The 15,338-nt window shown below is 45.5% G+C and overlaps 2 protein-coding genes across 9 annotated transcripts in view; one reads left to right on the top strand and one right to left on the bottom strand.

Annotated features, from left to right (window-relative positions):
* The window catches only part of LOC111533669 (pyruvate carboxylase, mitochondrial-like), a 1,148,173-nt gene that overhangs the window by 827,932 nt on the left and 304,903 nt on the right, over nt 1-15,338 (bottom strand). The gene's annotated exons all lie outside the window — the stretch shown is intronic.
* The window catches only part of LOC111522220 (RNA-binding protein 4), a 36,447-nt gene continuing 23,553 nt past the window's right edge, over nt 2,445-15,338 (top strand). For 3 of the 8 annotated variants that reach the window (XR_002725197.3, XR_002725199.3, XR_002725198.3), the window contains exons 1-2: nt 2,451-2,997; nt 3,944-4,367. Coding sequence is in view for 5 of the 8 variants with exons in the window: in XM_023186067.2 (XP_023041835.1) it covers nt 3,956-4,367; nt 7,705-8,387 (1,095 nt within the window). In the remaining 3 variants the exon portion in view is untranslated. Of the gene's footprint in view, nt 3,139-3,943; nt 4,368-7,704; nt 8,396-8,884; nt 10,279-10,299; nt 10,747-15,338 lie in introns of those variants that run through there. The other 5 variants (XM_023186067.2, XM_023186065.3, XM_023186064.3 and 2 more) reach the window with 5 other exon arrangements.

Here is a 15,338-nt window from a genome sequence, read left to right as displayed (position 1 = left end):
TTTTTTGAGACGGAGTCTCGCTCTGTCACCCAGGCTGGAGTGCTGTGACCGGATCTCAGCTCACTGCAAGCTCCGCCTCCCAGGTTCACGCCATTCTCCTGCCTCAGCCTCCCCAGTAGCTGGGACTACAGGCGCTGCCACCTCGCCCGGCTAGTTTTTTGTAGTTTTTTTTTTTTAGTAGAGACGGGGTTTCACCGTGTTAGCCAGGATGGTCTCGATCTCCTGACCTCGTGATCCTCCCGTCTCGGCCTCCCAAAGTGCTGGGATTACAGGCTTGAGCCACCGCGCCCGGCCTTTGTCTCTACAGTAAATTAAAAAAAAAAAATAGGCCTGGTGGCACGCTCCTGTAGTCCTAACTACTTGGGAGGCTGAGGAGTTCCAGGCTGCAATGACCTATGGATAGTGCCACTGTACTGCAGTCTGGGTGACCTTGCAAGAACTGTCTCAAAAAAAAGGCAGGGAAATTATTTAATGTGGTTCATTTAGGATGAGCTTGTAAAGTGTTATATAGCTAACTAGACCTAGTTGGGTTTCAGAAGTCAAATCAAGTAATTAGGTTTTGGGCTGCATGTGGAGGTGGTTAGTAGTTTTGATGTCTGCACACTGGGCTTGAACTGTGATCCTGAGAAGATTTATGTTCCCAGTCTCCTTCCAATCTGGAGAGACTATTAGTTACAATGAGTTGATCATTGATATACTTTGGTATTTTGGAAGAAAGTTTTATCCCCAGACATGTTGAGACAAGAGATCTAACTGAAGGAGATAAGAGGATTTCTTTTTTTTTTTTTTTTTGAGACGGAGTCTTGCTCTGTCGCCCAGGCTGGAGTGCAGTGGCCGGATCTCAGCTCACTGCAAGCTCCGCCTCCCGGGTTCACGCCATTCTCCTGCCTCAGCCTCCCGAGTAGCTGGGACCACAGGCGCTGGCCACCTCGCCCGGCTAATTTTTTGTATTTTTAGTAGAGACGGGGTTTCACCGCGTTAGCCAGGATGGTCTCGATCTCCTGACCTCGTGATCCGCCCGTCTCGGCCTCCCAAAGTGCTGGGATTACAGGCTTGAGCCACCGCACCCGGCCGATAAGAGGATTTCTGTACCATACGCGTTACCTTCTAATGCTGGCCACCTCTGAAGGGCATGTGGCAGCTGACACGAAATTGACTTTCTTCATCACTGATCCTGTGGCCTTTACACAGGCCCAGAGATGCATCAGCATCCGCAGTGAAGTGGACAAGATTAGTGACCAACATATCTGTAAATGTTATGTTTTCTTTTTTTAGTTCCTTACCTTTTTCTACCTTAGGATAAATTATTGACCAGTTTTCTACAGTCAGATTCCTGAATCATGTTGGGTTTTTTTAAGTTTCAGTCTTGTCGCCAGGCCAGAGTGTAGTGGCACAATCTTGCCTCACTGCAACATCTGCCTCCCGGGCTCAAGCGATTCTCCTGCCTCAGCCTCCCGAGTAGCTGGGATTACAGGCACCTGCCACCACGTTCGGCTAATTTTTGTATTTTTAGTAGAGACGGGTTTCACCATGTTGGCTAGGCTTGTCTTGAACTCCTGACCTCAGGGGATCCGCCTCCCATAGTGCTGGGATTACAGGCGTGAGGCACGTGGCCCTCGTGTTGGGTTTTAAAACCCACTCTTTTTTCCCCCCCAAACTCTGACTTCACCTTTCTCTTCATGAAACCTTTCTCTTTGGGGCATGGGTGGTGGTGAAGAAGCTGCTTTGGATGGTGGTGTGTGGTACTTGTGTCATCTTCATTCCTGATGATCCCTTTCCTCATAAACTGCACTGCTTTTGGCCTGTTTTGTTCGTGTTTTAAGTTCTTCCATCCAGTCCCTGCACTCCACCTTTTAACCCTTTTCAAAAGCTGCTTTGCAGAGGGTCTTGACTAAAGTTACTTGCTTAATGAATATGGGATTATGTGAAGCAGCCTAAGGATGAGAGAAAACAAGGCAGCAGCTGGACCCTCTGGAGAATGTTACTTTGTATTTTCTTTACAGCTGGTTGTGACTAAGCTCTTCCCTCTAAAGTCGGTTCTAAGGGATTAAAACAGCCCTGGCTGATGGCGCCCAATAAAATAAAACAAAAAAACCTTTGCTGCTCCAGTTTTTTCTCAGGGTGGGGTCGGGGTATACTTTCAATCTCCATGGTCACAGAAAGGACTCGTCATCGCGGACCCTGGGAGGCTGGTTCCCAGAGGGAACTTGTCCTCAGCGTCTCCTGGACAGTGCAGCCTTCTGCCGGGCCTACTTCTGGGCCATTACAGAGGTCCTTTCACCACCTGTGAGAGGTTTGATTTTGGGGGAGCTCCGGGACTCTCAAGGATACAGTGTGGACTACTGGCCTAAGGAGAAGGTTGGTTTCCTGAGGTGGTGGTGGTGGTGGTGGTGGTGGTGGTGGGCGGGAGGAGGGTGTTTTTCTTACCTGGCTGTGCCTGCATAAGCTATTTCCACAGCGTCCTGGCCGCGAGGGGGGTGGTGCTTGGGAGGTTAGAGGGAGACAACTAGAGTGAACGGCAGAATGGAGCGCGGAATAGTGTCTGGCTGTGCACGTGGCGGTGGCGAAATGTGGAAGCTTAACGAAGTTGGCGCCATGAAGCTAAAGACTGCTACCCCAGGGCTCGAGCTCGCTCCGCCTAATGGCGGGCCGCACCCCGCCGGTGAAGCCCACGTTTGTAGGTCCGCCCTCACGCTGATTTCTTGCCCAATCAATGAGTTCGGCTTCGCGAGGTTAGTGCCCATTGGCTTTCGCCTAAAAGCTCCGAGGTTACAGACGTTTCCACCTCTTGCCGGCCTCTCAGGTAATTGGCGTCCGTGGTAACCAATCAGGAAGAGGATCTGCGGGAACGCCGGCCTTTTACTTTGTTGAGTGTCCAATCCGGTTGTAGGCTCACCTCCCCCTCTACCCAGAGCCACTGCTGCGGCCGCCGCCATTTTAGCGTTTTGTCAGAAGCGTCCGTGCCGCGAGGAGGAGGCCCTGCTGGTTTCCGTGCGGGTGAGACTGCGAGCCCTTCCATTGCCTTTCTTGTACTTTGTTAAATTTTCTCTCACTCTCTTGGTCTTCGGGGGTGTCCTGGTGGGGTCGCAGCCTCCACACCCGTCACTGAGAGCCGATCTCGGTCCTCGGCATTGCGCGGTAAGCCGGGAGCAGCCCTTCCCCCACCGCCCCCTGAGAATACCTTGCTTTTTTTTTCCCCCACCCTGCCCCGCGCCCGACGTGGCTCCTCTTGGAATCCTCGAGATTTCCACTGGGAAAACCCCCTTTCCCTTATACCTGGCAATTACGTCCCTGTTTCGAGAATTTCTCGGGCTGTGAGACATCGTCTGGTTAATGAATCTGAAGCTCTTCTCCGCGGCCACGCATTTCAGTGTTCCGCAGGAGCTCGGACGGTGCCCCGAGAGAGGCGTTCCCCAGTCCAGTACTTCCTTTATCCTCCACTCCTCGCTGTCTGATCCGAGTCGCGCGTTCACTACTTCCAAAGAAAACTCAAATGTAGCTTTGCAAGGCCCATTTCCCCGGAAATGATGGCTGCTTTGGTTACTACTTGAGGAAAAGCCTGTTGATAATTTCAGGCAGGCAGCAAGCCTAGTAGACTTTCGTTTTCTGTTGTTTTCCTAATGGATAGAAAAGACCAGTACCCCCATCTCTCCATATGCTGTTTTTCATGTACATTTCTGTTGGAACGTATCAGTTCTTACTAAATCCTTTGTCTACTAAGGACCTCCCTATTGCAGACGTCTTCTCATTCTTACAGGTTCATGGCGGCTACTATAGCAGGCCCTAGTGCACTCCCACTTCCCTTTGATTATATTGTGTGGAGGTGTGTGTGCAGGCCGGTGAGAGAAAACTGGAAATATACATCAGAGTGAAAATCGTTGTTTTTTTATGAACTGATGTGGGCCTAAGGTCTTTTGTCAGAAATCTTGTTTTTCTCTCCCAGGCTCTTGTCAGGATGGTGAAGCTGTTCATCGGAAACCTGCCCCGGGAGGCTACAGAACAGGAGATTCGCTCACTCTTCGAGCAGTATGGGAAGGTGCTGGAATGTGACATCATTAAGAATTACGGCTTTGTGCACATAGAAGATAAAACTGCAGCTGAAGATGCCATACGCAACCTGCACCATTACAAGCTTCATGGGGTGAACATCAACGTGGAAGCCAGCAAGAATAAGAGCAAAACCTCAACAAAGTTGCATGTGGGCAACATCAGTCCCACTTGCACCAATAAGGAGCTTCGAGCCAAGTTTGAGGAGTATGGTCCGGTCATCGAATGTGACATCGTAAAAGATTATGCCTTCGTACACATGGAGCGGGCAGAGGATGCAGTGGAGGCCATCAGGGGCCTTGATAACACAGAGTTTCAAGGTGAACCACCCTCTTTGGGTAGAGGGCTGAACACAAGGCTATGTGCAGAAAGTGGTTGGATGCGTAAAAGGAGAGGCTTGGTAAAGATAACAGCTGTTGGCTGGATGGTGGTGAAGAATTAAGTATGGGTAATGGACTTCTTAAGATGTAGAATGCATGGGACTTAGAGGCTTTACCTTAGGCAAATGTCTCCTGGAGAAAAACCACTCAGCTTTTATTTGGAGCCCCTAAGGCTTTTGTGCTCATCAGTGCAGAAATCCTTTTCTCTGAAGGCTTTCTGAGTTACTGGGTTGTTTTTTTGTTTTTTGTTTTTGCTTTTTTTGATAGTAGAGCACAGTTCAGAGTTCCTCACTCTGAATTTATTGCATAGGATCAGAATTACGCATTTTACATGAAGAACTTCGCAAAAACATGTCAAGCAACACTTTTATAGGAGCAGAATCCTTGTTAAGTTGTCCTACCTTACACAAACTCTTAAAAGAGTTACAGCTCTTGTTGCTTTTTTATTATAGCTGTACCAAGGGGTTGTGTTTTGAGTATAAGGCTACTCTAGAATTAGAAGGCTGATTTTAGGACTACTTGGGGAGGAGGCACTGGGGTTTTAGCGGCAGTAATGACTGTATTTTCATTGGTTGGGGGGCTGGACTTTATAAAATTTTGGTGAATGGAGCACTTAGATTTGTGTTATCTTAGGGGTCTTAACCAAATGAATTTTTTGTGCCTGGAGGGTAGCATGGGTGATGATGTGGATTGTCACTTCATTTGGAAGCATCTCAAATCCCCAACATTTTGAATACCTACATGTTGCTCAAAGGAAATGCTTGTTAGAGCATTTTGGATTTTGAATTTTCAGATTTGGGATGCTCAACTGGTACGTATTACGCAAATATTCCAAAATCTGAGGTCTGAAGCAACAGTGGCAGTTCAGGGGTGGTAATCATGGTGAGTTGCTATCTGAACTCTTCTTTCACCTCCTTTGGTTTCCCAGTATCAAAAAGAGCAGTGTCCTTTTTTAGCTTAATTAAGCAGGACTGAACAAAAATTTAAAAAATTAAAAAAGCTTTATCCAAATTATGGAGTATTCCCATGACTCCTTGCTATATATTCCAAACCTGTGTTCTGACAGTGTAGTGGTCGATTCTGTTTCTGAGTACTCCCCTCGTTAAGAGTCATTACTGCTGCCTTTGGTGTCCATTTCCCTTAAATTGGGCTTTTTTTAGAGCTGAAGGTCTGATCATTATTTCCGCTAGTAATGGGTACCCTGTGTCGTGGGCATTGCTGTGCATTAGTAAAGAAAAGTGACACAGGTCTCTCAGGTCTAGTTTGCTTTCTTTTTTTTAATTTGCAAGTTGAGAATTATTTTGTCAACAAGTTAATTGAGAGCAAAGGCTGCTCTTGTGAGAGGGTTTGCGGTGTGATACCTAATTTTTGGACTATTTGCCACACTGTAGCCCAGTCAGAAGAGGTGGTGTCTGCTTGTAGCAATTAGGTTTAAGGAGAGGACAGTGTGGTCTTGATTCAGGACAAATTATCCTTATATAAAACTCTGGGTGTCTGAACCCTAGGTCCTCTGACACTAACCTTTGCTTAATTATTTTTATCTTATCTTATTTAATATTGGCGTTTTTTATTTCTTAATGCCATTCTGGTAGAGTTATAGATGTATATTGATGAGTGGTATTAGGGTAGTCTTTTTTCCTTTCCATTTCTTAGTGTTGGGTATCTTCTCTATTGCATGCCCACTTAAAATCTCTTTTAGATATTCTTAAAAAAATAACTTCTTTTTCTGGCATTAGAACCAACAGATCCTTAGATCAAGGTATTTATTAATGATCTTTTTGTCTGGAATGTGCACAGTTGGTTTCTTAGTTGCACTTGTTTTCTCTGGTTTTGTTAGGTGCCAGAGCGGCCCACTGGGGAAATGCCGGAGACAAGCTAGTGCTTTAAGGCACTTAAATGCATAATTGCATATCTACTCTCTTAGTAACCTGCAACCTAAACTTCCCAGCTGTGTATACCTTGATATTTTATTCCTTCCATCCCCATTTCCCTATTGTGTTTTCTGGTTTCCCAGAATCTAACATTGATTTTGCAGGTAAAATTGTGTGTTTACCATTTTCTCTAATGTTAGAGGATCTATCTGTTGACTCTCCCTTGCTTTTGACCATTTACTCCTTTGACAGGTATTATGTTTAGGTGCATCATAACCAGTTGCATTGGGAAGTTTTTGCAGGATTTGGATCTATTCGGAATTTTGCTTACCAATAAGCTGATAGATCATGTTAGGTAGAAATTGCTTCTGTAGAGACTTACTAAAACTTAGTTTTAACTTTTCTAGAAAAGATTCTGCTTTTATTACATTTTCAGAAGTAATACTTTTCATTTCCACAATGCAAATTTTAATTTTCAGGAAAAATATTAGGCGTATGTTCTTAGTTAGGCTCTCAGGTAGTTTCAGGAGAAGTACTTTAATTCTGCTTAAACTGAGCAGTTTGGTCCACTGACTACTATAAGTAGTTATTCTCCACTTTCCTCAGCCACCTTTTCTTCCATGGTTTTTACAGTATTCCAAAATTTCAGACATTTGAGAACAATCTGTCCTGTTTTTGCCCTGTTTGCCTTTGACCCTAGTAGAGGGTCACTAAAATTAACTACCAGATTGTAAAGAATCCATGTTAAAGCCATGATCAGAACCAGCAGTTTAAAGGGCCCAGTTAAGGGAGAAGGCTGTCCTTCAACTTGTGCCCCTCAGTCTCCCCAGTTCATGGGGGTTTTTCCAGAGAAGTACTTTGAGATTTGCTTGTCACATTCAGCCGTGGATTGAGTCTAGATCATTCTTTAGTAGTGGTAATCACTGGAGTCTTTTATTCCATTCTTCTAAAGTTTTTGAGGAGGGTGGAGAACTGGCCTTTACTTACATTCCCTTGCTTAATGAAAATCCATCTTGCTGGTAAGGATTGTAGGTATCAGAAAAAAATTGGGCACTCTTTCTTTCTTTGACTTCTTTTGACTTTGAGCCGCTGTTTGGAGATGATTTTTACCTGCAGTTACTTGGCAAAGGATGAGATTGTTTTGAGCAAGAGTAGTTTATTTCTTAAGCATTTAAACTATTGTTACAGCTGGACTATTTCGTCACCTAATTGATCTTTGCCTGAAATCAGGTTATTATACTGAATCTATAAGTTGAGTCTTTTTTTTTTCCTTTTTATCTTTTGGTAAAGATGAGTCCTGCATTAGAATTGCCTAGATAAAGCCATTGCTATGACCAGTGTCTGGGGTAGGGGCTGGGGCTGTGAGTAAGAGTGATAGCAACCCTTCTTGCGTCTGTTTCTTCAAGGCAAACGAATGCACGTGCAGTTGTCCACCAGCCGGCTTAGGACTGCGCCCGGGATGGGAGACCAGAGCGGCTGCTATCGGTGCGGGAAAGAGGGGCACTGGTCCAAAGAGTGTCCGATAGATCGTTCAGGCCGCGTGGCAGACTTGACCGAGCAATATAATGAGCAATACGGAGCAGTGCGTACGCCTTACACCATGAGCTATGGGGATTCGTTGTATTACAACAACGCGTACGGAGCGCTCGATGCCTACTACAAGCGCTGCCGTGCTGCCCGGTCCTATGAGGCAGTGGCGGCTGCAGCTGCCTCCGTGTATAATTACGCAGAGCAGACCCTGTCCCAGCTGCCACAAGTCCAGAATACAGCCATGGCCAGTCACCTCACCTCCACCTCTCTTGATCCCTACGATAGACACCTGTTGCCGACCTCAGGAGCTGCTGCCACAGCTGCTGCTGCTGCAGCAGCCGCTGCTGCTGTTACTGCAGCTTCCACTTCATATTACGGGCGGGATCGGAGCCCCCTGCGTCGCGCTACAGCCCCAGTCCCCACTGTTGGAGAGGGCTACGGTTACGGGCATGAGAGTGAGTTGTCCCAAGCTTCAGCAGCCGCGCGGAATTCTCTGTACGACATGGCCCGGTATGAGCGGGAGCAGTATGCCGATCGGGCGCGGTACTCAGCCTTTTAAAGCTTGAGGTGAGAGGGGTGGGGTGTTCCTTCTTCTGGTTTTGTCATCCCTCCTGCAGCCTAAAGGGCTCCATTTAGGCTGCCCTGCTTGCTTGCTTTTGCAGGGTTAGGGTAAGGTTACTAGGGTGGCTCACAGGCTAGAGAGAAGTCCTACCTGTTTAACTTTAAAATATATAGAGTTCCTTGGCCCTCATGGCTATTTTTCAGGGCTTCTGGTAGTGAGAGTCAATTTGATTCTATTGTTGCCTAGAAAAATAAAGAATGATGTGCTGGTGAATCTTGGGTCACCTATGTACTATGCTATAATTGAACCTTACCTGGGGACCCACACGTTCAGGCTCAGGTGTTTTGTTTCTTAGAGCCTTTGTTAAGTTTCCTAGGTGTGCGACATTCCTAAGGTCTTCAAGTTTCCTGTTCTGTTTTGTGCTGTGTGAAAGTTCTGATATGACCCCTGATGATAAAGTCCATAACTGTAGTTAACTGGTCATCACTGCTCAGGTCCCAGTTACTAAGAAGACTACCAAAATGGCATCATCTTAATCTTGAAGCTTATTTCTGACATTCCTGAACGGTTCAACCCTTATGAGTTTTATAGAACTTATTTGATGGTAAGTTGGGGTAGAGAGAAATACAAAACTTATCTTTTATAAAGTTCCACAAAGAAGTCTGGGCATAGTTGCTAACACCCACCTTCTTTGCCCAGCTCAGATTTATTCCCTGAATAGAGTGCCCACTCCATTGCTTTATCTTTCAGTCTGTCCTGTAACAGCCCAGCCTGTCACTTACTTAGGTTTTTTTTTTTTTTAAGTAACTATTCCCACAGTTCTAGTTTTGACATCATCTACTTTTTCAGGGTATATGTTTAAGTATGCATGCACACCTGTTAATTTTACTCCTTTGGTGAGGTTGAAATCCAGGGTTGGGAGCTTTGCCATAAGCAAATCACTCCCTTCTTCATCTTCTCACTAGCTGTTTTGGGCATTTAATACTCTTGAGCCAGCAGCTCTACCCTGAGTCCCCTGGCTTTTTCCACTGTCATACATTTTGAGCCCCACGATCCATTTGGCTCTACTTGAATACATTCTCTTCTGATACTTGCCAGCTTTGGGCTCTAGGTGTTTGAGATTATTGTTGTACTTAAGCGTAAATCTCAATGCCCTTAGTTTTGAGTAGCTCCCAGTGTGTCTCAGACATTATGATTGATCGTTAATTATAGTAACTGTGTGAGTGATAGATAACTGTCATCTTTACAGTTAGGGCAGAAGGTATGTGACTTTCCCAGGGTCATTGAGTAGGCTGTCACTGATTGGGCTGGAAAAGAGACTTCAGTGACTTGATGTGTAGCTTATACATGCCCTTCCACACCTTCTTTACAAAGTTAGTTTCTTCCCTAGTTGGAATTGGATGTCCTCAGGTCTTAAAACTTGTACAGTTGATGCTACTTTTATTTAGACTTTGAATGATTTTTAACTCGGACCTTGGCAGTAACTCCTAGATAGAAAATACTGTTGGGTTTTTTTTTTTTTTTTTTTTTTTTTTTTAAACCTCAGGGAGCTAATTGGAACCTTTCCATTTTTCCTGTCCTCTGCTGACAGCTTGTGATGTGGAATTACCTTCTCTAAGGAATGCTGATGTTAACATCATCAAGAGCAATGGAATATCTCTTTGCCTACTTTTATGAAACAAGATTTGCTATTAATTTAAGACTTTAGTCTGAGATTGTTTAGACTCCCCAGTTACTCTCTGGCCTTCAAGCTCTTTCCATTGTTAGAGATTACTGTGATACTGGGGAAGGGTACAAGTAAACTTAAAAGGAGTGTCAAGTTATCAGACTTTGTAAAGATGTTGAAGTTTTTAATGGGAAAGCCCTTTTGAGCTTTGCTGTAAAGCCGCTGTATTGTGCTCTCTTTCAGGTGGGATGTGTGTGGGCTGAAATTCCGAGCTGCGGTTGTGCATGAGAATACACCCTTCGTGGTACCCCATCTCCGGGACGTTCTCGGCTCTGTGCGTTCAGTCCCTCAGGAACCATGGACCTTAATTTACCTTGCTAAGTTCAGACCTTCTCTTCCTTTCCTTTCCTTTCCTCTCCTGCCCATTTTCCTGTTCTTCTGTCCTTCAAAACTTCTGTAGCTTCCCATTCATGTTCTGTTCTCCCAGCAGGCCTCATTGTGTGCAGAAACTGTGGTGGGGGCTGTGCTGTCTCCTCCCTGCCTCCTGCCTCCTGCGGCTGTTGGATTTGGGAATGACCTTGGTGAGAGTCTCACTGCTCCAGGGTCTCTTTTTGGTCCAAAGGCTGGACCTATAGAGTTGGATCACTTTTTTTCTTTCCGGTGAAATAAATGGTTTTTCAATTTAGGGTATGTGTGCTTTGAGAGACTTCTTGCTTCGGCTTGTTTGGGGGTTCATTTGTACCTTGAAGGGGAGGGTATAAAGTTTTAAGATACTCAGCTTTGGGTGAACGTCACTGCAGTTATTTTGTTTATTGCAAATAGGACTTGTAGGTGCCAGAGGAAAGGGGTTATACAGAAGCCCAGGTAGGCAGCCTTATTCTAATGAAGACTTTTCCCACTGGTCCACCTTTGTTACAAAACCAACTACTTTTCGTTTAGAGATGTAGGTCTTCTCTTCTAGAGAAGCAGTCACTACCATTCCAATCACCCAGTCAGTATATCTAGCTTAATTTCCGGGGATGAGGAAGTCAGCTTTCGCTCTTTGTGCCGTGTGAAAAAATGAAGCTGTGGCTCCAAGAGTACTTTGCTAACTGTAGGCCAGTGACATGTGTTGATGCCTTTCACCATCTATTTGTTTAGCTCTGCCAAAATCCGAAGAATGCCTGAATGTCCCACTAGCACCTCATTACTTGGGTTTATAGCCTTTAAATCATAGGCATAGAGAAATGACCCAGCATACAAACTTTAGATACCTTGTTGAATGATGGGGCTAAGTGCAAGTACTGCCACCTCTTAGCCTCATGTTTTTCTTGAAACAGTTAACTTGTCTTCCATATGTTTGCTCTCTACCTTCTTGCTCCAATTTCTACAGATACAGGACTATGTCTTGTTAGAGCATTTCTCAGAATCATTCAGCAAATACTGAGCACCTACTGTATGCCCATCATTACCCTTTAGGGAAGTCGGGTTATGATGATGGGGAGATAAGCTGGTCTTAGATGGTTTCTTAGATTTTCTTTTTTTAATAATTGCTTCCTCCTGTTGGATTCTTTCTAATCATGGGATGGCCAAGATTTGAACAGCTCTATACAACATGTAATTTATTGAATATTTTTGTATGTGAAGCCTGTGCTGGGTGTTTCATGTGTTCTCATTTAATCTTCCCAGCAAATGTTTTTCTGTTAGTTTTTTCCTTTCCTGGCTGGGTTGGTTCTCTGCCATTTCTCTTGGATGGTCGTACATACCTACTTTGGTTTCTTTTTCTCTAAAGGACAGACCCACCAATGAACGCCATTTTTACTCTGTCAGTATACCCTTTGATCTGATGGGTAGGGTTGGCAAATTTCAAACATTGGAGACTAACAGTATTTGTTGATTCAACAAATTTTATTGAATGATACTCTGGAAAGTGGTGTTTTAAGTGTTGGGCATATATACGGTTCTGTAACTTCTATTCTGAGGGAGGAGAAAACGCAGAAATGTCAAGCAGAGAATTCTGTTTAGATGGGGATGGTCAGTGAAGGATTTTCAGAAGTGACATGGTAAACATGGATATGATACATTTTTGCATTACAAAACTAGTTTAATTTTAACTAAATTAGTTAAAATTAGTTAGCTAGTTAAAACTAACTCAGGCATGGTGGCTCACGCTTGTAATCCCAGCACTTTGGGAGGCTAAGGCGGGTGGATCACGAGGTCAGGAGTTTGAGATCAGCCTGACCAACATGGTGAAATCCTGTCTCTACTAAAAATACAAAAAATTAGCTGGGTGTGGTGGCATGTGCCTGTAATCCCGGCTACTCAGGAGGCTGAGGCAGGAAAATCGCTTGAACCCAGGAGGCAGAGGTTGCAGTGAGCCAAGATTGCGCCATTGCACTCCAGCCTGGGCAACGAGCAAAACTCCATCTCAAAAAAATATTTTATAAAATAAAATACTAACTCCTTGGCCAGATGCAGTGCCTCACACCCGTAATCCCAGCACTTTGGGAGGCTGAGGCAAGTGGGTTGCTTGAGCTCAGAAGTTCAAGACCAGCCTGGGCAACATGGGGAAGCCCTGTCTCTACAAAAAATTTTAAAATTATCTGGGCGTAGTGGTGCTCATTTGTGGTCCCAGCTATTCCAGAGGCTGAGATGGGAGGATCACTTGAACCCAGGAAGTCAGGGCTGCAGTGAGCTAAGATCAGGCCACTGCACTACAGCCTGGGTGTCTCAAAAAAAATTTGTCTCAAAAATTTTTTGCCAGGCGCAGTAGTAGCTCATGCCTGTAATCCCAGCACTTTGGGAGGCTGAGGCAGGCGGATCCCCTGAGGTCAGGAGTTCGAGACCAGCCTGGCCAACTTGGTGAAACCCTATCTCTACTAAAAAATACAAAGGGAGGCCGGGCGCGGTGGCTCAAGCCTGTAATCCCAGCACTTTGGGAGGCCGAGACGGGTGGATCACGAGGTCAGGAGATCGAGACCATCCTGGCTAACATGGTGAAACCCCGTCTCTACTAAAAAATACAAAAAACTAGCCGGGCGAGGTGGCGGGCGCCTGTAGTCCCAGCTACTCGGGAGGCTGAGGCAGGAGAATGGCGTGAACCTGGGGAGGCAGAGCTTGCAGTGAGCTGAGATCCGGCCACTGCGCTCCAGCCTGGGCGACAGAGCCAGACTCCGTGTCAAAAAAAAAAAAAAAAATACAAAGGGAGGCAGAGGCAGGAGAATCGTTTGAACCCGGGAGGTGAAGGTTGCAGCGAGCCGAGATTGAGCCATTGCACTCAAGCCTGGGGGAAAAGAGCGATACTTCTCTCAAAAAAAATTTTGTTTTTAAATTTCTTGATTCTGTTGGAGAAAGTCACTGTTGCTTTCTGCTTTGAGATCCTGATCTCCCTGTAACAGACAACGTAAGAGTAGTTTTTTCATAACTCATAATCTGGCCTGGCTTAATGATATGTTTATACTAGATGCTTTTCCATTTTCTCTTTTAAACTATTTATTTGTGTGTGTGTGTGTGTGTGTGTGTGTGTGTGTGTGTTTTCCCTTGAGACAGGGTCTCTCTATTGCCCAGACTGGAGTGTACTGGCGTGCTCTTGCCTCACTGCAGCCTCTGCCTCCCGTGCTCAAGTGATTCTCCTGCCTCAGCCTCCTGAGTAACTGGGATTACAGGCGCCCGCCACCACACCTGGCTAATTTTTGTATTTTTAGTAGAGATGGAGTTTCACCATGGCCAATCTGGTCTCAAACTCCCGGACTCGTGATTCGCCTGCCTCCTAAAGTGCTGGAATTACAGGCATGAGCCACCACACCCAGCCTTAAACTATTGACTTGTTGAGAGGAAAAACTTTATCAAGAACAATGGCAGCCTAGGCAACATAGCAGGATCCCGTTTCTAAGACAATTTTAAAATTAGCTCTGTGTGGTGGATATGCAGCTGAAGTTCCAGCTACTAAGAGAGGCTGAAGCGGGAGGATAGTTTCAGCCCAGGAGTTTCAGGCTGTGGTGAGCTGATTGTGTCACTATACTCCAGCCCAGGTGACAGAGCGAGACGAATTATTTTTAAGAGGTGATTTGGAAAGATTGACTATAAGTCACTGATTTTCACCATCGATGTATTATGAAGTTTTATTTATGCTTCCAATCAAGTGTATCTTTGAGTTGAAGCCATATAGTTGGCTCTGTGTAATTGACAAGGTTATGCTGCCACTCCTTACCTCAGGAGTAATAAAGTACTTTTTCTTGCTTTTTGTTTAGCCATCTAGCTCTTTTTGTTTTTTAGACACCCAAGCTGCAGTGCGGTGGTATGATCATAGCTCACTGTAACTCTGATCTCCTGAGCTCAAGGGATCCTCCTGCCTTGGCCTCCTAAAGTTTTTGCGGAGATTATATGTGAGCCACTGTGCCTGGCCAAAATGTAGTTTTTCAAGAGTAATGCTTTAATAAACTGATTTTTCCCCCATAGCATTTCACTGTTCATTCTGTCTAGTAAACGTCTAGCTGGATTTCTATTTCGCTAGGTACTGCCTGATTACCTGCAATTAGGTTAGCATGTGGTGAATACAAAGATCAACAGGGCATTGTGCCTGTCCTCACTGTGCCTCCACAAGCTGCTGCTTGTCTGGGTCTTGGGTGTACAAATAATTGATATGTCCTTAGAAGTCAGGTTGGGGTGGGAATGGTCATATATGGTCATACTATTTTGTATTGATAACATGTGGCCTGGCCTGGTTCTGCATGGAGGGCAGAGTTTTCAGGGTGATCTTGGAGTTTAACTTGATGTTAACCCTGTTAACTTTGTCTTAAAAGTTTTCCGGCCAGGAATGGTGGCTCAACACCTGTAATCCCAGCACTTTGGGAGGTCAAGGCAGCAGATCGCCTGAGGTTGGGAGTTCAAGACCAGCCTGTCCAACATGGAGAAACCCCATCTCTACTAAAGACACAAAAAATTAGCCAGTCGTGGTGGTGGGCGCCTGTAATCCCAGCTACTCGGGAGGCTGAGGCAAGAGAATCACTTGAACCTGGGAGGCAGAGGTTGCAGGGAGCTGAGATAGCGCCATTGAACCCTGGGCAATGAGAGTGAAAGTATGTCTTAATAATAGGTGGGGCGCGGTGGCTCAAGCCGGTAATCCCAGCACTTTGGGAGGCTGAGATGGGCGGATCACGAGGTCAGGAGATCGAGACCATCCTGGCTAACCCGGTGAAACCCCGTCTCTACTAAAAAATACAAAAAACTAGCCAGGCGAGGTGGCGGGCGCCTGTAGTCCCAGCTACTCGGGAGGCTGAGGCAGGAGAAGGGCGTAAACCCGG

Source organism: Piliocolobus tephrosceles, chromosome 13 (genome assembly GCF_002776525.5).
Source record: "Piliocolobus tephrosceles isolate RC106 chromosome 13, ASM277652v3, whole genome shotgun sequence".
Taxonomy (NCBI): Eukaryota; Metazoa; Chordata; class Mammalia; order Primates; family Cercopithecidae; genus Piliocolobus; species Piliocolobus tephrosceles.
This window is presented reverse-complemented; position numbering and strand designations above follow the sequence as displayed.